Source organism: Myotis myotis, unplaced genomic scaffold, assembly GCF_014108235.1.
Source record: "Myotis myotis isolate mMyoMyo1 unplaced genomic scaffold, mMyoMyo1.p scaffold_m19_p_7, whole genome shotgun sequence".
In the NCBI taxonomy this organism is placed as follows: Eukaryota; Metazoa; Chordata; class Mammalia; order Chiroptera; family Vespertilionidae; genus Myotis; species Myotis myotis.
Window position 1 is genome coordinate 37,667,528 of NW_023416379.1, and position 27,110 is coordinate 37,694,637.

Genomic DNA, 27,110 nt, shown 5'->3' on the forward strand with positions numbered 1-27,110 from the left:
TTCTATCTCAGTAAAGGATCTGTGAAAATAAGTCCAATGTGATAATTCGTGAGCAATCCCAGATGCCTGAGTAACTGACAAAGATTCAGATTTCTAAAGAGTAAGTATTACATAATATACTAATTTGGACGAAGTCTATTTTAGAACAAACACTGAATTATGAAGAAAGTGTGGTTAAGTATGCTTAATTTGAAAGCTGTTGGGCTTATTAGTTATTCCAGGTGGTCCCTCAGTTCGAGACAGTCATCCTGCACAATTGCCTCAGACTCCGCAGAGCCCGGAATTGAGAAAAAAGCACACATCATCTGTTGGTTGGGGACAGTAGTCTAGGAAGGAAATGGAAACCAAGATGGCAGCATAGGGGAAATGGCCAGATTGCTCTTGCCCTCTTCTGCTATCCCTAGTCCCAAGGCAAGACGTACTCACATCCTGGCTGTCTACCCTTGAAACATGCCAGATCAGTGTCCTGTTAGACGACGATGGGAGAGGCCAGCTGTCACTGCTCCCTGTTGGCCCATCTGTTCCTCAGACCCACTCAGAAAGGTGAGGCCTAATTGTTGTTGCCTCAACTACCTTCTCTTGCTTTAGGAGGAGGCAAAGTATGACGGATGAGGAGTTAAAACTTTTTATTTTTGACAGGGATTGTTAACTAGTAAGAAAATTTTCTCTGAATCGTAAAGACAAAATAATACAGGTTAAACTAAAACATGTTCAATATCTAAACCTAAACATATTTAGTATTTACTTCTCTTTTTCCCAAGAGGTATAACCCCAACAATATCCTTTTGGTCATTCTCCATATATGAGAATTAAAGCAATAATTAAATAATTAAATAAATAAGCATCTATTTATTTTAGTTAAAAGTATCCATAGATCCACTGAGGGTTAGTAAGAGTTTAATTTAGGAAAACTGGTCCTAAACGAACGTGGCAGATCACAAAACTATTGGCACAAACTTGTTAATTTGTTAATTTGTTTATTCAGTTGCTATATGTGAATGATCCACTCAGTGCCAGATGTTGAGGCCAGTGGAAATATAGGAAAATTAAGACATAGTCTTTGTCCTCAAAGAAACAAATAAGACCAGTATGGACTGGGGAGTGACTTAATGGCAGTAAACACAGGGTTCTGGGTGGCTGGCAAGGGGCATCTAACTAGACTGCAGCTTGGATATGCGTGGTATAAAATTTCTTGGAGACCTCATAAAAACTGGGGGAAATTATTACTACTTTAAAAAAAGCTTACTATCGCTTCTCGGCCCTTTGGCTAAGATCAAGTGTAAAAAAGCTTACTCTAAACTAATTGTTCTATTTTGAAACCTAGTGTCTGAAGAGCAATTTTCCATCCAAATTTGATGATCCTATAATGGTTCCTCTTCAAGAATTTGCATGGGATCAATATCTACAGAAGAAGAAAAGGGTAAAGGATATTCGGGGTGGGGGAAATGAGCAGAGTTTTCCCTGAGGTATTTTTATGCATTGTTTTGGAAAAACTGAGGTAGTAATTTTAGTGCAACTAACTTTTATTTCTCTAAATCATGCACTTTTCCTAAATCATTTCATTCATTTACTAGGCTGATTTTAAGAAAAAGTAAAATATTTACAGGATTTTCTTTTTTTTTTTTTTTATTAAATCTTTATTGTTCAGATTATTACATTTGTTCCTCTTTTTTCCCCCCCATAGCTCCCCTCCTCCCAGTTCCCGCCCCACCCTCCGCCCTCACTCCCCACCCACTGTCCTCATCCATAGGTGCACGATTTTTGTCCAGTCTCTTCCCGAATCTCCCACACCCCTTCCCCCCCCAAGAATGGTCAGTCCATTCCCTTTCTATGTCCCTGATTCTATTATAATCACCAGTTCATTCTGTTCATCAGATTATTTATTCACTTGATTCTTAGATTCACTTGTTGATAGATGTGTATTTGTTGTTCATAATTTGTATCTTTACCTTTTTCTTCCTCTTCCTCTTCTTAAAGGATACCTTTCAGCATTTCATATAATCCTGGTTTGGTGGTGATGAACTCCTTTAGCTTTTCCTTATCTGTGAAGCTCTTTATCTGACCTTCAATTCTGAATGATAGCTTTGCTGGATAAAGTAATCTTGGTTGTAGGTTCTTGGTATTCATCACTTTGAATATTTCTTGCCACTCCCTTCTGGCCTGCAAAGTTTCTGTTGAGAAATCAGCTGACAGTCGTATGGGTATTCCCTTGTAGGTAACTGAGTTTCTTTCTCTTGCTGTTTTTAAGATTCTCTCTTTATCTTTTGCTCTTGGCATTTTAATTATGATGTGTGTTGGTGTGGTCCTCTTTGGATTCCTTTTGTTTGGGGTTCTCCGCGCTTCTTGGACCTGTAAGTCCATTTCTTTCACAGGTGGGGGAAGTTTTCTGTCATTATTTCTTCAAATAGGTTTTCAATATCTTGCTGTCTCTCATCTTCTGGCACCCCTATAATTCTGATGTTGGTACGCTTGAAGCTGTCCCAGAGGCTCCTTACACTATCCTCGCATTTTTGGATTCTTTTTTCATTTTGCTTTTCCGGTTGGGTGTTTTTTGCTTCCTCGCATTTCAAATCATTGACTTGATTCTTGCGCTCCTCTGGTCTGCTGTCGGGAGTCTGTATAATATTCGTTATTTCAGTCCGTGTATGCTTAATTTCTAGTTGGTTCCCCAATATAACATCGAGGGTCTTATTAGTTTTCTCGTAGATCTCATTAAGTTTATCGGCGGCTTCTAAACAGTTCTTGAGAGACCTTAAAAGTGTGGTTCTGAACTCTATATCTTCCATTGACAATTTTGTCCTGTTTCTTTGTCTCCGCATTTTGTTATGCTAACTTGGTGCACTCCCTAGTGGTCTCTGTGCGCAGTCTTGTAGTTAAGCCTTGATTGTTGTAGCTAATACCAGGGAGGGTTTGACCTCCAGGCCAAGTGGCTATGAGAATCAGCTGTGTCTGCAGTGAGAGAACTCAGAAGTTAGCACCTCTAGGGAGGTGCTAATCTAGCCTTTGCCTGAGGCTATCCGGTAAATGCCTCTTCGCAGGGCTTGGGCGGGGCGGGTCGCACAGGATCAACAGGGTGGGCTGGAGAGAGCAGTTATGGCGGCTCTCAGTCCTGTCCCCAGGGGCTCTGCCTCTCTGAGTCCCAGCACCCGCTGCAAACCTCGGAGAGAAAGCTGCACTCGCTCTGACCGAAGCCAGACAGTCCCGCTTCTCCCGTTTGAGTCTGGGTCCCTAAAGACTCGCCGGGATCTGGAGCTCAGAGTCTGCGACTCCCTCCCGATTGAAAACGCCAACCGCGCCCTCCGCCGCCAGCCCGCTCCGCGCACTCCGCACCTCAGAATTTGACTTCAGCACTGCGCCTCCTCTGAGTGTCCGTATGCGTTTCTCTTTCCTCCTAGTTGTAGGACTTCCATTCAGCCAGCGTTCCTGTGGTTCTGGGTGATGTCCGTTCCGTCTTTTAGTTTCACTTTTGAAGTAGTTGTTCAAGGCAGCAAACTCCGGCGTTAACCTATGTCGCCATCTTGGTTCTCCCAGGATTTTCTTTAGGAAGGCATGTGATAAAGGTAAGTTTTAAACTCTCAATGCTGCTATTTACCCCTCTTTCCCTGCACATTGCTCACCCACACTTCCTCTGACACCCTGATGCTCAGGTGTTATGGCCTGGCACGCGTCTCTCTGGAAGGTTTTGGTTTTGGATCACAGATATAATGAGGGGCTTGTGTTGCCTGGGGGAACTCTGATGACAGGCACCAAGTTCCCACAGGGTCGCCTTGTGCTAACTGAAGTTTCCTTCTCCGCCTCTCCTCCCCAACAGTATGCTTGGTGACTCCCAGGGCTAGCAGAGAGGGCAGATAGGTTTTCTCTTGGGTGCCAACCCTGATAAGTTGTAGTGCTGCCTGGAGGATGTGATGTGGATTCTAAGGTGGCATCGTAGCTCAGCAGTGTCTCATTTTGCGCAGTGGTGGGGGCTGGAATGGTGTATACGCCTTGCTTGATACCCCTGGCCCAGTCCCGTAGAGACTCCCAGTCCTGGTTTCCCTTCCCCACCCGATCTGGCCAGTGGCTGATGAAATCCCATGCCCCCTGACCAGATCAGTTTCGATTGTTCTGTGCTTGATTGCACAAGGAAGTCCTGTGACCCTGTGATTATCATGCAGATAGTGTTGCTTTACCGGACACCACTTCACTCTCCAGTCACAGGAATGGTACAGAACTGAGTCAAGAATACCACTCGTGAAGTCTCATGCCATTTTCATAGCCATAGTACCTTTCATTGGCATTCAAATAGAATCATAGCTAACACTTACAAATGGTGCTTATTATATGCCAGACACTATTCTAATAGCTTCTACATATATTAACTCTAATCCTGACACCAACCAGGGTGGCCGATGGCCCTGGTTTACCTGGGATGAAGGAGTTTCCTGGGATACAGAAATTTTAATGCCAAAGCTGGGTCAGTCCTGGGCAAACCAGGACTGTTGGGCACCCTAACATAAAACAATGTTTTTCTTTTTAAAAAATTTTTTTTTATTAATTTCAGAGAGGAAGGAAGAGAGAGATAGAAACATCAATGATGAGAGAGAATCATTGATTGGCTGCCTCCTGCACACTCCCCACTGGGGATTGAGCCCGCAGCCTGGGCATGTGCCCTTGACCGGAATTGAACCTGGGACCCTTTAGTCCGCAGGTCGATACTCTATCCATTGAGCCAAACCGGCTAGGGCAAACAGTGTTTTTCTTAATTTTTATCATCAGACTTACTATACTGTGTACCAACCAGCATCACGCTCTGCACCTCCAGGAACCATGGTCTTGGGTTTTACTTGCACCTGCTCCTCTGATGTTTTCCCACTATACTCTTTAAAGAGTATTTTCTTGCCCTTTTCAGCCTGGGTTGTTGACCTTGAAATGTTTTGTGTTCTCTTCTCCTCCTGCGTTTCTCATGCGGCCTGAATGAGGCTTTTAGATAATCATTGCTGCTGCTTTCCTATTCTTTATTCCTTATTCTTCCTTTCTTCCTTCTCTAACCCTCCTCTCCCGGATAATTATCACTTTACCCTTCTCTTCCCTTTCAGGCCAGTATTTTGTCCTTCATGTAAGTGTTGTGTCACGTGTCAGCTGTAGTGCTTCTTAGCACATTCGCGGTTAGGTCCAGGCTGGCCTTGGTCTTCAGCAGAATGTGTTGCACACCCGAGGGATGGCTTCAGGGCTCTTAAATGCCTTCCTCTCTGCAGAAAGGCAATGTCATACACCTAGTGCTGGAAAGCCCCAGAAACCAGCAGGTTCCGTCACTGTCCTGAGGCAGGCGAGGACTCCTCATGTACAGAAGACAGAGTTGAGGCATTATGTCTTCAGCCTCTGAGTAAAGTGTATCTCCTACTGTATGTCTCCGTGAAGCGAACCAAAATATCCACAGTTAAACTTTTTCTCCCCTTTTCCAAGTTTTGTGTCCTGTGAAATGTGATAACATTGGTCGAGTTAAGCAGTCTGGGAAGTATTGACCTGTAAGCTCTATCAGTGATTTACAGTTCAGCATGAACAAGTGTATTGTCTTTCTTTTTTTCAAAAATATATGTTTTATTGATTTCAGAGAGGAAGGGAGAGGGGAAGAGAGATAGAAACATCAATGATGAGAGAGAATCATTGATTGGCTGCCTCCTGCACGCCCCACATTGGGGATCAAGCCCGAAACCTGGGCATGTCCCTGGCCAGGAATCGAACAGTGACCTTCTGGTTCATAGGTTGACGCTCAACCACTGAGCCAAGCTGGCTGGACTCTATTCTCTTTCTTGAACAGGTTTTGATAAGGGCATGGGAAGTGACAGCTGAATAAGAAATCTCTAGAGGAGCTGAAATGGAACGAGTTAGCAAACTGAAGGCAGGCTGTTCCCTAAACCAGCATTTCTCCAAGTGCGGTCTCCAGACCACCTGCATTGGCATCTCCTGGGATCTTCTTAGAAATGAAAATTCTCAGGCCCCACCCCAGAATCAGAAACTCAGGTGGGGCCTTGGGAATTTGTAATTTTGATTGCCCGCTAAAATTAGAGAACAGCTGTCCCAAATTAGACATGGTTCTGACATGTGACATAACACTGGGAATAATAAACCAGAATCCTCAGAGGGGACACAACTGGGATTAGGAGGTTGACTGGCAGTGTCGTGTGGATGAAAACGCACTTAGTACTTGAAAGTGCTGATGCAGGTGAGTCCCCTTCCTCCCTTCCCCTCAGGTGCCCAGAAGGTCCTGTTGGCCCTCACCCTGACCCCACCTCCATGAATAAAGCATTCTTCCCATGCTTTGCACTGAAAACCGTGTCTTAGAACCCCTGACCTTCCCATGTATGCACACTCCATGTGTGCACACAGTCAGATGTGCTTCAGAAATGACACTACAGCCCTGGCCGGCCTGGTTCAATGGTTGGAGCATCGGCTGAAGGGTCTCGGATTTCATTCCAAGTTAAGGGCTCCTGACAGGGTTACAGGCTCACACCTGGGTTGTGGGTTCGCTCCCCACTCCCATCGTGGCATATGTGGTCAGTGTTGCCCCCTCCTCCCTTCCACTCTCTCTGAAAAGCACTGGAAAAAATATCCTCAGGTGAGAATTAACCAAAAATAAAAAAAATGACACCACAAATTGCCTTTCGTTTCAAGTTACTGTAACAAGTTTGCTACACACAGATTTTTATTACCAGGTCATCATCTATTTTCTATGATTATATCATTTAAGATTATTTTTAGGTCATTCTTTGCTTTAAGTGATGTCAGAGTCTTGAACAATGTTCTTAAATTCTTGCTGAGAGCAAAATTCTGAGAGGTGGCAAAAAATATATATTTTAGAGATTTAGACCTAGAGCTGAATTCAAGATCTGGCTTGTGGATTTAGCATGTGCTTATTGCTGTTGTTTTCTTTCTTTGTTACATTTTTTTTTTCCTTTACAGGAACTTAAGAATGAAGTCTGGGAATATTCTTCCAATGTCATGTGTTTTATTAATGATCTGCTGCTGGGTGATGCACTTGAACTTCAGAAATGGGCCCACAAGGTGTGGAATATGATTGACTTTAAGCCTCCTGCACTTTATGAGGCACTTACTATGGATTTTTCTACTAAATTCTTAAGCGACACCAAGGCAAGTTACACTGACTTTTAAAGAAAAATAGTGGAATCTTTGATGATTTATATTGACTCAGCATTAATTACTGATATCCTAATGAAGGGAATATAAAAGAGTAGGAAACCAGGTTTGCAAAGGATTATAATGTGGTAGGGTTTGGCAGCCAGGAGTATCTCCATTCAGACATTCCCACTCCCCTTAGAGCAGTGGTTCTCAACCTGTGGGTCGCGACCACCGGAAAACACATATAGCATATCAGATATTTACATTACGATTCATAACAGTAGCAAAATTACAGTTATGAAGTAGCAACGAAAATAATTTTATGGTTGAGGATCACCACAACATGAGGAACTGTATTAAAGGGTCGTGGCATTAGGAAGGTTGAGAACGACTGCTAGAGGTTTATAGACATTATCATTTGTGTTAAAATATAAAGACTCTCCGTCAAAGAAGGTCAAACCTATCGCTCACTCACCTTCAGTGTGAGATATTAATTAGTACTAACACCTAAGTGACAGTTACTGCACCAGGAGAATGGGAAGTTTGGGAAGGAAGGTGACATTTTAAAGCATGACACACAGTTGGTGAGAGCAGGATGCCATGTCACTGGGGTTTCTACGGCAGAGGACAGTCATGAAGTCTGAGGTCCAGAGAGTGAGGGACAGACGTCGGGATTGGATGACAATAGAGATAAAAGTACTCTGTAATTTTGCTCACAAAGTTTGTAGCAACAACTATACCACATGTTGAAGATTACTACATGCTCCTGGTGGCCTGGGCCTACAGAAAGATCCAGTGCCTTTCTGAGCTGTGCAAGGGCAAAGACCAGTATCTTGCATCCCTGTTTAACCACTGCTGGAACGGAATTTGAAACATAGTAGGTGGTCCATGAATGTTTGGTTGAATAAACAATGCACTTGGAAAATGTAGAAACTACGGGGTGCAAGGCGGCACTTAATGTGCAAAGCAGTACGTGGGGTGCTCTGGGAATAACTGGGACGGCAAGGAGACCAGAAGTACTGGGGAAACGCGGCTGGAAGAAAGAGTATCAGTCACGATTCTCGATGTCATCTATACTAAGCTACTCTGATTAATTTAGATTAAGGAGAAAGGGTATGTATTTAAGGGATATTGGTAACCTCACAAGTGACAGGTAAGCTGAGAACCTGCTTTGGTAAGCAGGTAGGGACCAAAGGAAGCCTGGCCACAGGAGAAAATGGCCAGAGTCACCCTCCCAGGAATGTGCAGCCAAGGACTGCCATGGGTGCCCGCTGGCCTGGGTTCAAATTGTCACCTTCCCTAAGAATAACTTCTCGCTGCCCTTGTGTCTTTGCGCAGGCAGGAGCACCTACCTAACTAGTGGAGCCCAGGTCATATCCCTGCACCCAGGCTCTCACAGCATGGGAAGAGGGAGAATCTGGCCCCTTCAGGGTTTGTGGACGGTGGCTGGGCCCTGTGGGGAATTGCCCAAATAGGAAAGGTCTTCAGCTGTTAAATAGGAAGAAGAGAAAAAAAAAAAACCCCAACAAACCAACGGATCCACGGAAGAAAGGTTAAATCAAGAAGGAACTTTTCATAAAAAGTATGACACAGTCCTTTGCTTTTCTGGAAAAACTTTTTTTTTAATATATATTTTATTGATTTTTTACAGAGAGGAAGGCAGAGGGATAGAGAGTTAGAAACATTGATGAGAAACACTGATCAGCTGCCTCCTGCACACCCCCCACTGGGGATGTGCCCGCAACCAAGGCACATGCCCCTGACCGGAATCAAACCCGGGACCCTTGAGTCCACAGGCCAACACTCTATCCACTGAGCCAAACTGGTTAGGGCTGGAAAAACTTTTAGGGCTGTGCAGAAACAGGCTGGAGTCAGGGAAGCCTGGTGGCAGGGCAGCCTTCTGGAAAGCTGCTATAGCAGCATGGGCTAGAGGTAAAGACAGTTTCCATTAACTAGTGGCAGTGAGGGAAGGGGACCTACGTTCCAGAGAAGATCCTTAGGTTTTTGTGTTTTTTCCCCCCCAAATGGTAGATTTTTCTTGCTCAGTAAAACCCAGGGACTTGTTTACCTTTGGGTTGGATTGATGTGCTACATAATTATATTTGTGTGTTTGGCTGCTAGGTGACATTATCTTGTATTGCCTTCCTTTTACTCTCTTTTCATTATAATTTTCAGAATTACCTGCTCTTGACAACCCCAGAAAAATAAGATATTATTGCACAGGGAATCATGATTTTCAGTAGATCCTTCTTTTTCCTTTAAGCCTGTGAAGTTGACTATGTTATGCCTCTTACTCTTTTTTTTTTAATTTGTTTTATTTTTATGCCTCTTACTCTGAAGTGATAATATTCTTTTATAATCAAGAAGTTGTAGTACAGAAGCTGAGAGGCACAAATCCTATGTAATAAAGAGCTAATATGCTAATTAGACCGAACAGCAGAATGACCGTCCAGACGAACTTCTGGACAACCATACGGACAAAGCCAGGCCTGTTAGGACCGAGACAGCTGCAGCCTTGCAGTTAAATCCCATTGGGTCGCTTGTTAATTATAATTAGTAGGGATGCCAGAATATACATTATTTTAATCTTTCCATTAAAAAGATTATTTAAAAGACCAGTGTGGCTCAGCAGTTGAGCCTTGACCTATGAACTTGGAGGTATTGGTTCTATTCCCGGTCAGGGCATGTGCCCAGTTGCAGGCTCGACCCCCAGTGGGGGACATGCAGGAGGTGGTCGATCAATGATTCTCACATCATTGATGTTTCCATCTCTTTCGCTCCCTTTCTTAAATCAATAATAAAAAAGGTTAAAGTGACATAAAATTAATGAGAGTGATGATTTCATTTATGTTTCCCAGATTCTTAAGAAATAGGACATGGCAAATTATGTACCTTTTAAATCAGGTGGCATTTTATGTATGAGAATGGTGTCTAATATTCAAAATGTGTTCCATTAGATGTGCTCTGCTCCCTAAATGAATGCCACCGTGATGGAGACTAGTGCTTTCATGCTGGATGCCTTTCGGTAGGGCTAGACATCTCACAAATGTTAGTTGTCTCTACTGGAAAGGATGGCAATTGAAAGCGAGCTGGGAGCCTCTGGGAACGTGAGGACATGATTGCACAGCACCCCTCTCCCAATCCCTGGAATCACATCTCCTATGGATTTAGGGGCCTTATTTTCCCTCTCAGAAAGGCTGGCCTGGCTTTGGTTAGCTAAGCTGAGCTGCCTCTGAAAATCCAGAACACATAGTAACCAAATCCATGGCACTCACACTGGCTTTTTCCCCAAAATTACTCAGGAAAGAAAAGAATTACCAGTCTCTTTTCTCAAAGGGACTGACTGTCCTTTCCACAATTAATTTGTGATGTAGTGGCTACCTAAGCCATGTCTTCTTGGTTTTGTTGATGGGTTAATGTTGCTGAAAGGTTTTAAAAAGTGTGTTATTTAGGTTGTAAAGACTTGGTATAATAAAATGAAACAAAACTCCTTAAATGATTCTTTTAATTTTGTTGTTACATTCTCCACTGGGAATGCTATTAACATCTTATCAATAAAAATATTGTTTTATCTTTGGTCATTTTTTAAATTTTCTTCCAAGATATTGACCTGCATTATCCTTTTCTCCTGAATTTTAATAGCATGATTTTGTGTTCTTGGATATTTCTATTGGTCTTCATCCAATTGGAAGATTGGTTTTTGAGGTAAGAGGTTTTGTTGTTGTTTGTTAGTAAGTTGGGGGGAGTGGAAATATGTAACTGTCAAAATGTTAAATATTTAATCTTTTAAATCTTTAATTTTATTTTGTAGCTATACTGTGAGGCATGTCCCAAAACATGTAAAAATTTTCAGGTCTTGTGCACAGGAAAAGCAGGGTTTTCTCAAAGTGGCATCAAGCTACATTATGTCGGTTCGATTTTTCATCGAATAGTAAAGAACGCTTGGGTACAAGGAGGAGGTGAGTTTACAAACTTAATTGCAACATCAAATCAGAATGTCCAAATTTTACTTACTTTTGTAAAATGCATATAGGATTAGATACATTTAATATCAGATGTTTGTGGGAACCCTAATCAGAGTACACCAGATGTTCAAGGCCAATTTGCCATATGCATGTACAAAAGCAAGGACACAGCGGTTTTACTGTATGTGCTGTGCAGATGTACCTTTCTATAATGCAAACATTGATGTCACTATTTAGCAAGAAGCCTCTTTTGCCTAAGTTGGTGTAAAGATCCTAGAGGCCCAGTGCACGAATTTGTGCACCGGTGGAATTCCTTGGCCTGGCCTGCAGGGATCAGGCCAAAACCAGCTCTCCGACATCCCCCGAGGGGTCCTGGATTGCAAGAGGGCAAGCCAGGCTGAGGGACTCCACCAGTACATGATCAGGCCAGGGAGGGACCGCAGGAGGGCTCCAGGGTGTGCCCGGCCCGTCTTGCCCAGTCCCAATTGGCTGGACCCCAGCAGGAAGCTAACCTACTGGTCGGAGCGTCTGCTCCCTGATGGTTAGTGCGCATCATAGCGGATGGTCAAACGGTCAGACACTTAGCATATTAGGCCTTTATTACATAGGATGTTACTGACCAGCCAGTACATGGCTGCTTTGCACAGCTGCTTTGAAGAACTGCTTTGTCTGATGGCTCCTTAGCAGCAATGGCTACTAGGTCTGCAATAAAGTCTCTCTCATATGCCTTTGACTTCTCATATCTTCTCCACCTAATACCCAGCATCTGGGGACCTGTACACCCCACAGTTGGCATAGTTGAGCAGAATCAAGGAGTAAGTGCTCCAACAATGTTGTATATATTTAAAGGATGTTTTTCATATGGCCAAATGATGAGTTCAGATATTCATACTCTTTAAAAATTCCCTAATTATTAAAATAAATCTAAAGTATGTTATCAGGAACATTCTAAAATAACAAGTCATATAAGAAAGTAGGAAAACATTTTTAATCAAAATGTATTTTTAAATGCTCACCTAAATAAATTAGAGTACTTAGAAAATACAAAGCTTTTAAGAAACATACTAAAGGTGGAGATTTGAAAATAGAATAAATGGAAAACAACTTATTTTTCACCAAAGATGTTACATTATTACAACTGAAAAGTAAGACCTAGAGCATTTTGGTTTCCTTTTTGGTTCTTTTCAGGTCAGTCCTTTGGCTTTACAGAGTAAGTGCCTGGTTAACAGCACAAAATTAAATTTGGGAAGCTTTGGGGGAAATATCCCAGAGGGAGAAATTAGTCAGCAATCTATATATATAACAGCCTAAGTCACTGGTCAACCGGTAGCTATGACATGCAATGACCACCAAGGGGAAGATGCTCAATGCACAGGCATAGAAACATGGAACAGACTGATGAATCTCAGAGAGGAGGGGGGCGGGGGAAGAGATTAACCAAAGATCTTATATGCGTACTAGAGGACTGGTGCACCGATTTGTGCACCGATGGGGTCCCTCGGCCTGGCCTGTGGGGATTGGGCCGAAACTGGCAGTCCAACATCCCCGAGGGGTCCCGGATTGTGAGAGGATGCAGTAAATATATATTTAAAAATATTTAAATCAAAATTTCACAGAGCGTCTTGTTCCGCTGCTTTTCTCTAGTGTTCACAAGGTTGGTGGCTTGCTTTCTGAGATTTCCTGGCTCTGTTCCCCTCCTTACCTTTGCTCTGGACTTTTCCTAGCCTTCAGTGTGATGGTCCACATCCAGCTCACTGTTGATTCTTCTCTTTCTACTCTGTAGGGGCCCAGGGTTCTAGGCCCCACTTCTGTGGGTTCTAGGACTTTGGGTGTCCCTTCCTCTATTAAAACTATAAAGAATTAGCCCTGGCTGGTGTGTTCAATGGTTAGAGCATTGGCTTGTGCACTGAAGGGTCGGGGGTTTGATTCCAGGTCAGGGGCATGTGCCTGGGTTGCAATTTGCTCCCCGCCCCCTGTTGGGTCATGTGCTTGCAGAAGGCAACCAGTGGATGTGTCTCTCACAACAGACTGATGAGAGAGTGCCCTCCCCCCCCTCCTGCTTTCTCTCTCCCCTCCTCCATCCCTCCCACTCTCTCTGAAAAGCAATGGAAAAAAATATCCTCAGGTGAGGATTAACAAAAATACTAAAAAAGTAAAAAATTGTATTTCACAGCTGCATTGATATTAAAAAATATATCTTTTACTTAAAAAAATCATTATATTACAAATGAACTCCATTTCCAAAATACCAGATAATGAGTTATCACTATAGGGTTCCAAGGAATGAAAATTTGAACAATAATTCTTTTTAAAGCACCTATTTTTATTCTTGCTTTACAAATATCCTACTGTTTCTATTTTATCCTCTCAGTTTAATCTTTCCATTTTTCTTAAAAGATGGACTATGTGATAACTTGTGAAGTAAGCAAAATTTATATGAACACATTTTAAAAAATCATTATCACAATTATAATTTAATACTTCATCATTTCAAAGTTTACATTGTAATTTAACCTACCTCCAAGAATTATTAGGAAAAAATAGTGTCTTGAATGTAAAATTGTTTATAAAATGCATTATAGTAATATTTTCATGGTATGAAACTTATCATAGTCATTTGTAAAGGGGAATCATAATTTAAAGCATTATTTACCCTGCCAATGTTGTGCTTTCGTTTTTAGTTTCATAATTATAATATTTACTTATTGTTATTTTGCAGATATAGTGGCTGGAAAAGGAGATGGTGGAGAGTCAATTTATGGGCCAACATTTGAAGGTATGTATCTTTAAATTTTATCAGTCATATATTAGTTGATTATTCAAATTTAGCAGGACAGGACAATTCACAACTTAAGATAGTGTTTGGGATAACATACTAAAAGTGGGAGTTAAAAATGGCACCCCAGGCTAGTCCAGAACAGTTTTGTACACACATTTTTTTCACTTTCCTAAGTATATTATTTCTTTAGGATAAATTCCTAGAATTACGATTGTAAGGTCAAAGGGAATTGATTCTTAAAGCTTGTAATTTGCCATTCTCAGAATTGGCACCTTGATTATCCTCCTGTTTAGGCTGTCAGGGACCCTGGGAAGATGGGTAGTGGTGGTGGTGGTGTAGTTTTTTAATTTTTAAAATCCCAAAATGAAAACACGAAATAATTAGATAGAAAAACTGAAAACACATGGATAACATTTATAACAAAACTGATAAGCTAAGTTACATAAATTCCAAAGTACAAACAGGGAAGGGCAGACTGCCAACAGCCACTGTCAGCCAACAGCCAGAAATCTGTGTGGGAGAAAGCAGGGCATCTGAGGGACCTGAGGACAGCTGAACCCCAAAATAGCCAGTCGCTGGTGTGTGCAGGGGGCTCGTAGTAAGGTTCAGTCTAGCCTCTGTGACTCTGGAACCTGATCTGAAATGGCCCTCTTCTAGGACAGGCTCACATTGAGGAGGTATTGCTGGGAATGGAATCAAAATTATGCGGGATATAGGGACAACAGTGAAGAAGAGGAAGAGGGGATAGGAACACAGTTAGGAAATCTCAGAAAGCAAGATGCATATCTTGACCTGCAATTGGAAACAGCACAAAAAGGTTTGTGAAGTTAGAAAAGCTTCTTCTAAAGCTACACCTGCTTCTAAATGTTTAGGAAAATTAATTTTACCTAATAATGAACAGCAAAAAGTTTCATGATTATTAGAAGGGAAAAAGGGAATAAGGAATAGAGTAACAGCACTACACATAATAAAAGCACACTAGAAAGACATGCTCAACTTTAAGCAATAAAACAATTAAAAAACCCCAATATAAAATAAAACAAAAAAAACAACAACAAAAATGAAAGACATGCTCAAAATAGATCAAAATTGACAATTTCAAAATGAGCTAAAAAACATGAATAAAATGATACAAGACAGAAAAGAACTCATAAATCAGAATTAGGAAAACTCAGCATGAGGTTATAAACTGAGGAAAGAATAATAAAAGAATTTCAGAAACAAACTAGACAGAACATAAGACCAGATAAACACAACAGATACGTACCTTAAAGAAGTAGAAGGGCCCTGACCGGTTCAGTGGATGGAGCATTAGCCTGCAGACTGAAGGGTCCTGGGTTCAATTCCAGTCAAGGGCATGTACCTTGGTTGTGGGCACATCCCCAGTAGGGGGTGTGCAGGAGGCAGCTGATCAATGTTTTTCTCTCATCGATGTTTCTGACTCTCTATCCCTCTCCCTTCCTCTCTGTAAAAAAATCAATAAAATATATATTTTTAAAAAGAAGTAGAAGGTAGAGGGAGGAAGTTGGGTTTATGGGCCTTTTTTTTAAATCCTCACCCCAGGACATGTTTTTCATTTAAGAGAGAGAGAGAGAGAGAGAGAGAGAGAGAGAGAGAGAGAGAGAGAGAGAGAGAGAGAGAGAGAGAGAAAGAAATTCATGTGAGAGAGAAACATTGATTGGTTGCCCCCCCCAAACATGGCCTGATGGGGCAGATGAAATATGATAGAGGCTAATAAGTAAAATATTCCATAGTCCTGAATTTGAATTGGAAATTTCACTTTAAACTCAAGAAGTATCTCATCTATATACTAGTATATAGCTGTGTCTACTGAATTGGTCTACAAACAACCACCAATCCGGTCATGATACACATTCCTAGCATTTAGATTGTTGTTTTGAAATGTCATTTCTCACTTAAAGAAACCAGGGCTTTTGGGAGAAATGGCAGGTTCCAATGATGGAACAGGACATTACAAAATGAGTCTGGAGCCTCATGTTTAGTCATGCTATCGTCAGAGGGCAAGAACGCTATTAAAGATTTACTAGAATCACGTCAAAGGCCTCAGGAGCCCATTTGAAGAGGTTCTCACTGGCCAAAGATGGAGTAATTTGAATAATAGTTGCAATGATTTGAAACCCAACACATATATTAAATCCATGAGTTCATAATAATATTATTTTATAAATAAAGCCTAATTGCTTAGAATTTGAACCTTCTGTCCAATAGAAGACATGTCTCAGCTCATCTCCTCACCTGCCCCTCTGGAATGATAGGTAATGAATTCATTATTTTGAAAACTGATAAATATAGAGAAAGAATCAACCATTTATCTTGCCTTTTCTATGAGAACTAGACTAAACTAGACAAGGGGAACCATCTTATCATATAAGTGTTCCAATTATTAGTGAAAAGGAAATAATGGAATATCACCATTTTGCTGCCCCCATTATAGGCATTTGGATGTAGGCGTTTGCTGCATCAGTCTCGGCTGTCATCCCCAAAACAGAATAGAAAACAGGATATTATGAGCCTTCTGTTGAGAGGACACACCACCAAAGGGATAGAACAGGAGTCTGATTGAGCTTCTGGATCCAGCTGCCCATTTGCAAGAAATATGACCAGTTCTGCCGTAATGTGTTCTTAAGGATCTCTGTGCTATGTAAAATCATGCAATAAAAACCACAGGACTTATGGCAGAAATGAGATTAAAAACAAAATGTTCTCGGTGACACATTAAAAAATAAGACAGTAACCTAATAAAAACAGAAACAGTGTTACACATGTTTTGGTTACGAAACACCCGGAGGAAATTGCACTTGAGTGGGCAAAATTCATTATGCTCAACTCCTTCTCTAACTTATCAATCAAGGTGAAATAAGCATTTTCCACACAAGCAATATAGCCAAACTGACAGGACAGAGAACAGAGAAATAAGTATATTGAACTGTACCATGTGTGTGCAACGAGCAAGCTCCAGGCTGGGAGAAATTCTAGAGGTTAAATAGTTAGGTTCATTAACAGATTAAGTGTAAGGAAAAGAAAGGGATAGAGGCAGAACCTGTAGATTAAAAGAGATTTAAAAGGTATAACAAGTTGGGGGTTAATGGGGGGGGGCGGGATGAGGACACATTTGTAATACCTTAACTAATAAAAAAAAATAAAAATGAAAGGTATAACAAGTCTTAAAATGGGGATGACTAAACTATACTACCTAGGGGATGCACTCTTAGATGGTAAAACTACAAGGAAACATTACGTACTTGATTATGTAGAAGTCAGGGGAATAGTGACTTTGAGGGTGTGGAGAGGGACTTAATTAGGGACTTAAGGGGAGGCTGGCAAAATTCTTCTCTTGGCCTGAGTGGTGGTTAAAAAGGTGTTTGCCTTATAATAATTAATAATTATATATTTGTTTTCTGTGGCTTTTTTGTGTCTGTATTTTAATGTAATGAAAAGGTTTTATTTTTTAATTTTTAAAAAAGACATATATTTATTGATTTTAGAGAGGAAGGGAGAGGGAGGGAGAGATACAAACATCAATGATAAGAGAGAATCATTGCCCTAACTGGTTTGGCTCAGTGGATAGAGCGTTGGCCTGCGGACTCAAGGACCCAGGTTCGATTCCGGTCAAGGGCATGTACCTTGGCTGCGGGCACATCCCCAGTGGGGAGTGTGCAGGAGGCAGCTGATCGATGTTTCTCGCTCATCGATGTTTCTAACTCTCTATCCCTCTCCCTTCCTCTCTGTAAAAAATCAATAAAATATATATAAAAAAAAGAGAATCATTGATTGGCTGCCTCCTGAACGCCCCCTACTGGGGATTGAGCCCACAACCTGGGCACGTGCCCTGCCTGGGAATTGAACTGTGACTTCCTGGTTCATTGGTCAATACTCAACCATTGAGCCACACCAGCCGGGCTGAAAAGGTTTTAAAAAATAATATTGAATCAGTGGCCAAAGTGTAAGGGAAAAGTAAAAGCTAGTTTCCTTTTAAAATCATGTGAGACAGCTTTATCAAATGAAACCATGCAAGTGACAGCATTCATTTATTTACTCATAAATCAGGAAACTCCTAGTTTGGTGCCTACAGTGGTGCCAGTGCCTTTGGAAACAAAGATGATATGACCAAGTTTCCACCCTCCAGGATTGTAGTGTTTTTGTGATGACAGATGCTTAAACAGGTAAACTATAGGTGCTGTGCTGATTTTTATTCCAAAGGAAGAACTAAGTGCTGTGCGACAAGAAAGAACAACTAACTGTCTGGGAGTGGGGGCAGTGGCCCAGAGCAGCTTATGAGTTCAGTGCAGACCGGCTCTTCCTGGAAGCTTTCCTGGCATCCTTAATCCCGACGAGAATCCACCCTTCCACTCCCGCCACAGCTGTTAGCAGATCACCCAGACTCTTTCTGCTCGGAGGCACAGTCTCAGACAACTCGGGCCTTCTGTCCAGGAGGAGACCCATCTCTGAGCTCAGTGGTCGGCAAACTCATTAGTCAACAGAGCCAAATATCAACAGTACAATGACTGAAATTTCTTTTGAGAGCCAAATTGAGGTACGTTCGCTGAGGTCGACCCCTTCCAACTCTCCCACCCACACTTACCTATCTGAAACAAGTATACAAGACAAGTGTGGATGGGAGAGTTGGAAGGGGTCGACCTCAGCGAACGTACCTCAAAACAATGTACCTCCCCCGTATCCTGGGGCCCACCTGCGCCGCGTCTCCTATCGCCCGACCGCCCGACACCCCCCACTTCTTCTAACGCCACTTCTTCAAAATAGACTCGCCCAGGCCGAAAACCGACTTCTGCGCATAGGCCAGGAAGTTTCAATCGCAGGTACGTGCGCGCCCGCACGTGATATTTTGTGGAAGAGCCACACTCAAGGGGCCAAAGAGCCGCATGTGGCTCGGGAGCCACGGTTTGCCGACCACTGTCTTAGCTCATCTGCTCACCTGCCCCTCTGGACATCCCTGTGGCTCTGTTAATTATCTTTCGTTTCTATCCTTAGACAGTTATGGGGATTTGGTCTCCAGATGGAGGCCTGGCCTCTGGTGCCCAGGGAGGCCCAGTGTGTTTAGGGAAGTTTCTGTTACTGTTTTGTTTGTGTGGAATGCAGAATTAGAAAACCAGTAACCAATCAAGTGAAGAGAGGGATGCTCCAGATGACTGTGGGCGAGAGACCATGACGAGTACTCAGAACAGCCACAGCATGGGTTTTCCTCCTTTCACCCCTGTGGATTGTTAATACATCGGACTGAGAGTCCATCCTCCAAACTTCTCTCATGGGACCCTGTTTCTGTGAGACGCAGAATTAAAACCCAGAGCTTGTTAAAAACACTACAACCACAAAACTTACTTTTATTAAGTTGAACACAGTGAATTCAAAAGAATGAATATATCATTTAATTTGATGATTATTTTATAAATTGGCTAATATTTTTTTTTTTTTTAATTTGAGGAAAACCTTTTTTGCTTTGAATTTTGCTTTTTTGTCTTCCCAAACCCTAGATGATGAATAGTAACCCTTTTTTTCTCCTTCTATTCTTTGTATAATAATCCTAGTCCTTCCCATCCTTGAAGGATTGGTGACTAGATTGGCTTGGGCTGACTAGAGAAATGGTCAGTTATATGAAAAGCCAAAAAAAAAAAAAAAAGCATACATTTTTAAATACTAAATTATCCTTGGTACATTAAGTAGATGAGTTTCTTAATATTAGCTTGGGCCCTAATAGACACATCACTTAAAGTCTAATTATCTACCCTTGCCAGGTAGCTCAGTTGGTTGGAGCAGCATCCCAGTACGCCAAGGTTTAGGGTTCAATTTCTGGTCAGGGCACATGCAACAATCAACCAGTGAATGCATAAATAAGTGGGACAACAAATCAGTATTTCTCTCTAAAATCAATTTTTAAAAATCTATTTGTCTAATCTCAAGATCTTTAAATGAAACTGGACATTAATAAAAAGCACAGAGCCTGATGTACTATCTACTCAACAATGCAACTGAAAGTTATTCAAAAGGTTTTTTTGTTAATCCTTACCCGAGGATATTTTTTCCATTGATTTTTAGGGAGAGTGGAAGAGAGAGGGAAAGACGGAGAGAAACATCAATGTGAGAGAAACACATTGATTGGTTGCCTCCTATATGAGCCCGACCAGGACCCAGGCTGGGGAGGAGCCTGCAACCAAGGTATGTGCCCTTGACCAGAATTGAATCCAGGACCCTTTGGTCAGCAGACCAATGCTTTATCCACTGAGCAAAACCAGCTATGGCTACAAAAGTATATATATATTTTTTTATTAGAAACAAGAACTGAAGAAGCCCTGGCTGGGTAGGTCAGTTGGTTATAGTGTCGTCCCGATATGCCAAGGTTACAGGTTTGATCCCCTGGTCAGGGCACATACAAGAATCAACCAGCAAATGCATAAATAAGTGGAACAACAAATTGATGACTCTCTCTCTCTCTCTCTACCCATTCCTCTCTCTCTCTAAAAAAAATCAATAAAGAAAAAACATTTTAAATAAGAACTGATATCTGGGTAGCTATTTAAGAACTTTTTTTGGTGAGATATATCCTATGTATAGAAGGTATAAATGTATATTTAAAAATAATTATAAAGCAAACCCTCATCATCTTTTTCAAGAAAAACCTTCATTTGTCTATCCTCAATAACTCAATCTTCTATAAATAAAAAATAATTCCATATCCCTCACTGCCTCTCTTCCTCCTTCCCTTCCACGGTCTCTAAAAATGAATAGAAAAAAAATACCCATCTTGCTAGGCATCACACTTCATTTACTTTTCTATAACAAGAAATTAGTGAATAACTTATTAAAATATTGATGGTAAAATTAGAGCAGTAGTTTTTAAAAATTGATATTATAGGATTGAGGTCAGAAAGTCTACTTGACATACGGTCCTCAGAAAATGATATGGAAATGTCCCAAACTGCCTGATTATACTTTTACCGGAGAGTGCAATGCAGTTTCCAACACTTAAAGTAGTTGCTTCCATTATAAGTATCAGAATGAGCTTTGTTTTTCTGAATTATGGTGTTTCTATTGGAAATTGAATTGACCTTTACATTTCAGAACCCTTTCACACCATTGCTCCCTTTTTGTCCTAGTCTTTTATGGATCACACCATTCAGCTCTCACACTCTCTCCCTTCTGATCTTTGAATCAGAATGAGCTTTATTTTAAATAAATTCAGAAACTGATTTTTTTCACATGAATTCTGATTTCTATTTCAAACAAGCTGTTCCATTTCACTGTTAACATCATATGTTACAAATGATGTCAGTTTTAACCACAGAGCAGTAAGGGCTACTCCTTCTCTTCCTGTAAGTGGCAGAGGCAGGCAGAACTCCTGACTCAGGCAGTGTAATGAGAGGGTTCTGAGTTTCTACCATAGCCTTTACCTTTCCGTAACTTCCTTTTACTCTTTATTGAAAGTCCATGCCTGTTCATGTGACCTAACTCACCCCCGCCTTCCCCCTGAGATTCCAGTCTGTTCCATGCTTCTATGTCTCTGTATCTATTTTGTTCATCAGTTTATTTTGTTTATTAGATTACACATATGAGTGAGATCATGTGATAATAGAAATATTTTAATGACCTACTGTTTATTGTCTTTTCTAGATGAAAGCTTTTCAGTTCCTCATAATAAAAGGGGAGTTCTTGGAATGGTCAACAAAGGCCGTCACAGCAATGGTTCACAGTTCTACATCACGCTACAATCAGCTCCCTATCTAGATAAAAAATATGTGGCTTTTGGGTACGTGTATTGTAAGTTAGTGTATATTATAGTCATATATGTAAAAATGTGGTTCAAAAAAATTGGATTAAGTATTGTATGAAGTCTATGGGTAACTAAGAATTTAAAAGCAAAAGTAATACAAATACAAACATTTAGAAACATTTTGTGAGAAACTTGCTATCCATAAAAACCAGAAAATATTTAGGAGGCACAGCCATTATAATATTCTGTTTATCTATCCATCCATTCATCCATTTTTGTTCAGCCTAAAGGATATTACCAAATCTAAATTATGTTGAATAATACCATAGTACTTAATAATGTAGATATATTTAGATGCAGAAGTGAGATGAAACCATTTAATTATCCATAAATACTGTGAAGAGATAGATGAAAACTATCTAAATTGCAAGTAACTTTTTAAAATCCTCACCTGAGGATATTTTTTCCATTGATTTCTAGAGAGTGGAAGGGAGGGAGGAGGGAGAGAGAGAGAAAGAGAGAGAGACATCTAGACAGATACTTTGGAACCAGAGAGACACATCAATTGGTTGCCTTCTGCACATGCCCCTATTGGGGCTGAGGAACCTGCAACCAATGTATGTGCACTTGACCCAGATGCAAAACCCACTACCCTTCGATCTTGGGCCACCGAGATCTAACTACTGAAGAAAAATGGCTTGGGCACAAGTAACCTTTTTTTACTGAACAATTTAAAATATGGAGATATCCCTGGTAATTATTAGAATACTAGAGGCCTGGTGAATTGTGCACTGGTGGGGTCCCTCGGCCTGGCCTGCGCCCTCTCGAAATCCAGGACCCCTTGGGGGATGTCAAACTGCTAGTTTCAGCCCAATCCTTGCAGGCCAGGCCGAGGGACCCTAGTATGCATATAAGATCTTTGGTTAATCTCTTCCCACCTTCCCCTCCTACCCTCCCCCTGAGATTCATCAGTCTGTTCCATGTTTCCATGCCTGTGCATTGAGCGTCATAGCTACCAGTTGAACGGTCACTTAGGCCTATATATATATATATAGACTAGTAGCCCAGTGCATGAAATTCTTGCACATTAAAAGGGAATTAATTGCCCTAACCAGTTTGGCTCAGTGGATAGAGCATCGGCCTGCGGTATCAAGGGTTCCAGGTTCGATTCCGGTCAAGGGCATGTACCTTGATTGCGGACACATCCCCAGTGGGTAGTGTGCAGGAGGCAGCTGATTGATGTTTCTCTCTCATCAATGTTTCTAACACTCTATCCCTCTCCCTTCCTCTCTGTAAAAAATCAATAAAATATATTTTTTTAAAAAAGGAAATTAATTAGAGATATTTTAATATTGCTATTTGCCCTTTCTCTATAATAGAAGTGTGAGAGAGGAAAGGAAATTAGTAAAATGTATATGAAAATAATATATAAATTTATTAATAAATAAACAGTAACAAAAGGATATAACAACAGAGGCATGATATAAAAATGACAAAAACATGATATGAAAACAACAAAAACATATAAAAACAACAAAAACATAAAAACAACAGTGATGCAAACAATGACTGATAAAGTGATTAAACTTATTCTAATATCTCCCTGTATACCACATTAAGAGTTAAAACACTTTCAGAGTGCTTGACTAATTTCCCTTATGATGAAGTACTTAGAACTTTAACTGTAACATCACATGCTCTTCAAACTCGAGAGAAAGCAACATATAACTGACCATGTGCAAAAATGGGTTTAGGCAGGAATATGCCTACTTTGTCTAGAGTTTGTCCTTGTGATTTATTAATAGTCATCACAAATGCTGGCATCATGGGAAACCATCGTCGAATCAATTTAAATGGGAGGCCAGTGTCAGATGGGGACAAATTAATTCTTGGAATCAGAACAGCCTCTCCCTCTGCAGATCCTGGTAATACTTCCGCTTCAATAATGTTAGGTCATAATCTTTTGATAATAAATCTGGTACCATTACAAAGACCCCATTTATTATTGAGATTTCTCAATAGCATGATGATTGCACCCACTTTCAATTTTAATTTATGAAATGGCATTTCTGAAGGAGTAATACTATTAAGAAATTTGATGGGAAAATTTTCCTTTTCAGTATCATCTGTGGAATCAATGGAATCATCACTCAAATATGTGTAAAAATCTCCATCGAGTATATCCAAATTTTCTTCATTTAATTTTTGAACATGCTCATTTTTTGGACAAAGAATTGCACATTTAGATATATTTTTAATATTATCTATAGCAGTGGTTCTCAACCTTAGTTGCACATTAGAATCACCTGGGAATCTTTTTAAAATCCTTATTCCTGGGCCTCATCCTCCAGAAATTGTTTCTTTGTTATGGGGTGGGGCCACAACATTAGTAACAAAGAAACAGGATTAAAACTTTATTGTGGGGAGCCACTACAGTGTTTCGGATAGGGTCAAGCCTTGGACTGATGAGAGGGCACAGTCCTCTCATTGCCACATGCAAGTTCCAGCTTGGAGGGCAGGGCCCTCCCAGCACAATTATAGCCAACAGCTGTAGTTGTAAGCTTGAACCTATGGTCTGAACATGTGGCCCCACATGCCTGAGTGATGTAGGCTTGATAGAGTTCAGGTGCATGTAGTTGAGTAGGATTGAAACCCAGGAGAATGTTGTAAACATCTTGGTCATGCCCTTACTTTGCCTCGTAGCATCTGCTATAAAATAAAGGCATGGCTGTGGGCGTGGTTGCTGTGTCTCAGAGAAGCAGCATCCCACCGAGACCAAGCTTTCATTCTCTTGTCTGTCTTTTCTAAGCCTTTCAGCTGCCCCGACTCAGGTTCACCCTTGGCTGTGCTGGCGCAGCACACTTTATAAAGATCTGCCTCCACGCTCCCAGGGTGGGTTCCTGCCTCAAACCCCACCCTTACAGGAAACAGCTCTGGGAAGCAGCTCAGGGGAGGGCGCAGCTGTTGCCAAGACAACCCCTGCAGGACTGACTAACTTCCACTTGGTCATGGTTCTGGTCTGGTCGTGATGAACACCACCCAGGGTTTTTATATAAGTAGATTATTAGCAAGATGCTTATAGGCCTGTAGACCTACAGTGGATGAATATACTTTTCATCACTTCAGTGTTTCATATCGCTACTTGATTATTGAAGTGAATATTCATTGAAGTTTACTTTTTCTTCCCTGAAATGATGTGAAGTGTTAGAATTTTTCTGAATAAGTATTAGATTATTCCAGTCACTCCATAGGGATAATTATTAACTCTTCATCCCATGGAGAAACTTCATGCCATTTTACATTTTAACCACAAAGTTTACATCTGGCAATTGGAGCACTTGAAATGTGGCTAATGCATCTGAGGAACTAAATTTTATTTAATTTTAATTAAATAGAAATAGCCACACATGCCCATATTTGGGCAGTGAAGGTAGATGAACTCCTAGGATTTTGGAATTAGTTGAATGGTTGGTGCCATTCACCAAGCTAGAGAAGACAAAAAGGATATGGGAGAGATCATGAATTCAGGATGGACAAGTTATGATTTGGATTAAGATACAACAGACAGGTGGTAACTCCTGAATCCCAGAAATAGGTATTCAAGCTGGCAAGGTGTAGAGGCGTGGATTTGGCAGCTATTGACATGGCAGCTGAGCTATAAGCTAGACCAGAGTACCATCATTCACAGAACAACCTCTGAGCCTTTGCTTTTTTGTTCATTCTGCCTCCCTTCAGTTTGCCAAAATTCTGTTCAAGGCTTAGGTCAGAAACCTCTCTGATTACGAAAATGAAACTGGTTGTCCTCTATGGCACACTGTGAATACCACAAAGTAGGGACTGGGTCTCATCTTGTGCCCTAATACCTGTAACAATGAGGAGGTACACACAGTAGGTGCTCCTTCAGTATTTGTGAAACCAGTTTCGAGAAGAGGCTTCACATTCTTTTTGGACTGAGGTGAATCTGTCCCTTTTCCCCTGCTCTTCATCCTCAGAATGTACCTTGTGTCCTGCTCTGTCATGGTTTCTGATTGGGATGGCAAAAATAGAGCCCAGAGGCAGACAAAGATGACTAGAGCATGATCAGTGTCAGCACTGACCATGTCCCTATGAAGGTTCATAAAATGGAAATTTACCTTCCCCTGAGCCATGCCTCAATACAAGCATTGGTAGAGAGCACATGTTTAGGACTGTCTCTCTTTTTGAGAGAACCATCAGATTAGCTCCACTCAGATTTCTAGCTTGTGGCCAGTGAATGTCTACAGATACTGAAACCAGCATGGTGACTTTGTTCATGTATCTTTTATTCATGTATTCAATGGATGTTGATTAGGTGCCTACTATGTGCTAGGTATTGTGCACTCAGCAAAGGCATGATCTCTGCCCTCATGAATGAATCAGAAATGAATCAAAGAAGTATTCAAGTAAATATCAAATTTACCCCTGATTATTCCTATAAAGGGACCTGGGAAACTTCCACAAGGAAATGATTGAGCTAAGACCTAAAGGAAGGCCAGGAATTGACCAGACATAGGGGTTGGTGGTGGGGACAAGAGCAAAGGAGACAGCAGTGACAGGAAGGGCTCAAGGTGCTACTGAGGTACTAAAAGCCAGTCCTCCTGGAGCAGAGAGCAAGGGGCACATGCTGCAAGACAGTCCTGGAGAGGTGTGGGAGGCCAGCCATGGTAGAGATTTTTGGTTTTATAATAAGCATAATGGGAAATTGTGGAAGTGTTTTAAGCAGGGAGGTGAAATCAGATTTGCATTTTTCAAACTTCACCCTGACGGTATTGAGAATAACAGATTTGGAAGGGTCCCAGATAGATGTGGAACCATGGCACTCTGGACACATTTAGAACTATTTATTAATCACTGATGTTACTTTAATTTGTAGGAAATATCCTTAGCTAAGTAGGGTAGGACTCAATTTAGGAATGTAAGCTAAATGTGGAAATGTATGACTAAATTTTTCACTTTTTCTCCTATATTAGGCAATTGATTGAAGGAACAGACGTTCTTCAACAACTGGAATTGGTTCCAACAGAGAATGAAAGACCAATACAACAATGTACAATTATTGACAGTGGAAGTGTTTATGCTTGATTTTCAAATCAGTATTTTCCGAGTTTATTATGTATCTGATCAGCTGTTTCTAGATTTAATTAAACCATGCTTGATAAAATGTAATTTGAAAACTGTCACAGACGCAGTAGCAGTTGGTTTACCCCAAACCCAGTATTTCCCCTTTTCCCTTTCTTGCCTCTGCCGTCTAGACTATAAAAGCACAAAACTCAATTTCCCAGGTTCCTTTACTACCAGGAGGAGTGGTCATGGGATACCATTTTGGCCAGTAGAATGCCAGTGGTTCTGACCCTTGCCTTTCATCAGTCTTGAATGCACTAGAGCCATAAAAGAAAGGCCAAGAAAACTGCAGAGATGTCAGTCCCAACTCTTGAGCTGTGGAACCAATACCCAAAACTACCTATCTCTGGACTTCTTACTATATGAG

General features: G+C 41.1%; 1 protein-coding gene across 6 annotated transcripts in view; it reads left to right on the forward strand.

Annotated features, from left to right (window-relative positions):
• The window catches only part of PPIL6 (peptidylprolyl isomerase like 6), a 28,472-nt gene extending 1,684 nt beyond the window's left edge, over positions 1-26,788 (forward strand). For 2 of the 6 annotated variants that reach the window (XM_036318030.1, XM_036318031.1), the window contains exons 2-9: positions 405-543; positions 1,325-1,420; positions 6,940-7,128; positions 10,759-10,821; positions 10,928-11,075; positions 13,801-13,857; positions 21,505-21,640; positions 26,593-26,788. In XM_036318030.1, the coding sequence (XP_036173923.1) occupies positions 451-543; positions 1,325-1,420; positions 6,940-7,128; positions 10,759-10,821; positions 10,928-11,075; positions 13,801-13,857; positions 21,505-21,640; positions 26,593-26,704 (894 nt within the window). In that variant the 5' untranslated portion in view covers positions 405-450 and the 3' untranslated portion in view covers positions 26,705-26,788. The remainder of the gene's footprint in view (positions 1-404; positions 544-1,324; positions 1,421-6,939; positions 7,129-10,758; positions 10,822-10,927; positions 11,076-13,800; positions 13,858-21,504; positions 21,641-26,592) is intronic. The other 4 variants (XM_036318029.1, XM_036318034.1, XM_036318032.1 and 1 more) reach the window with 3 other exon arrangements.
• Positions 26,789-27,110: the final 322 nt, after the last annotated feature.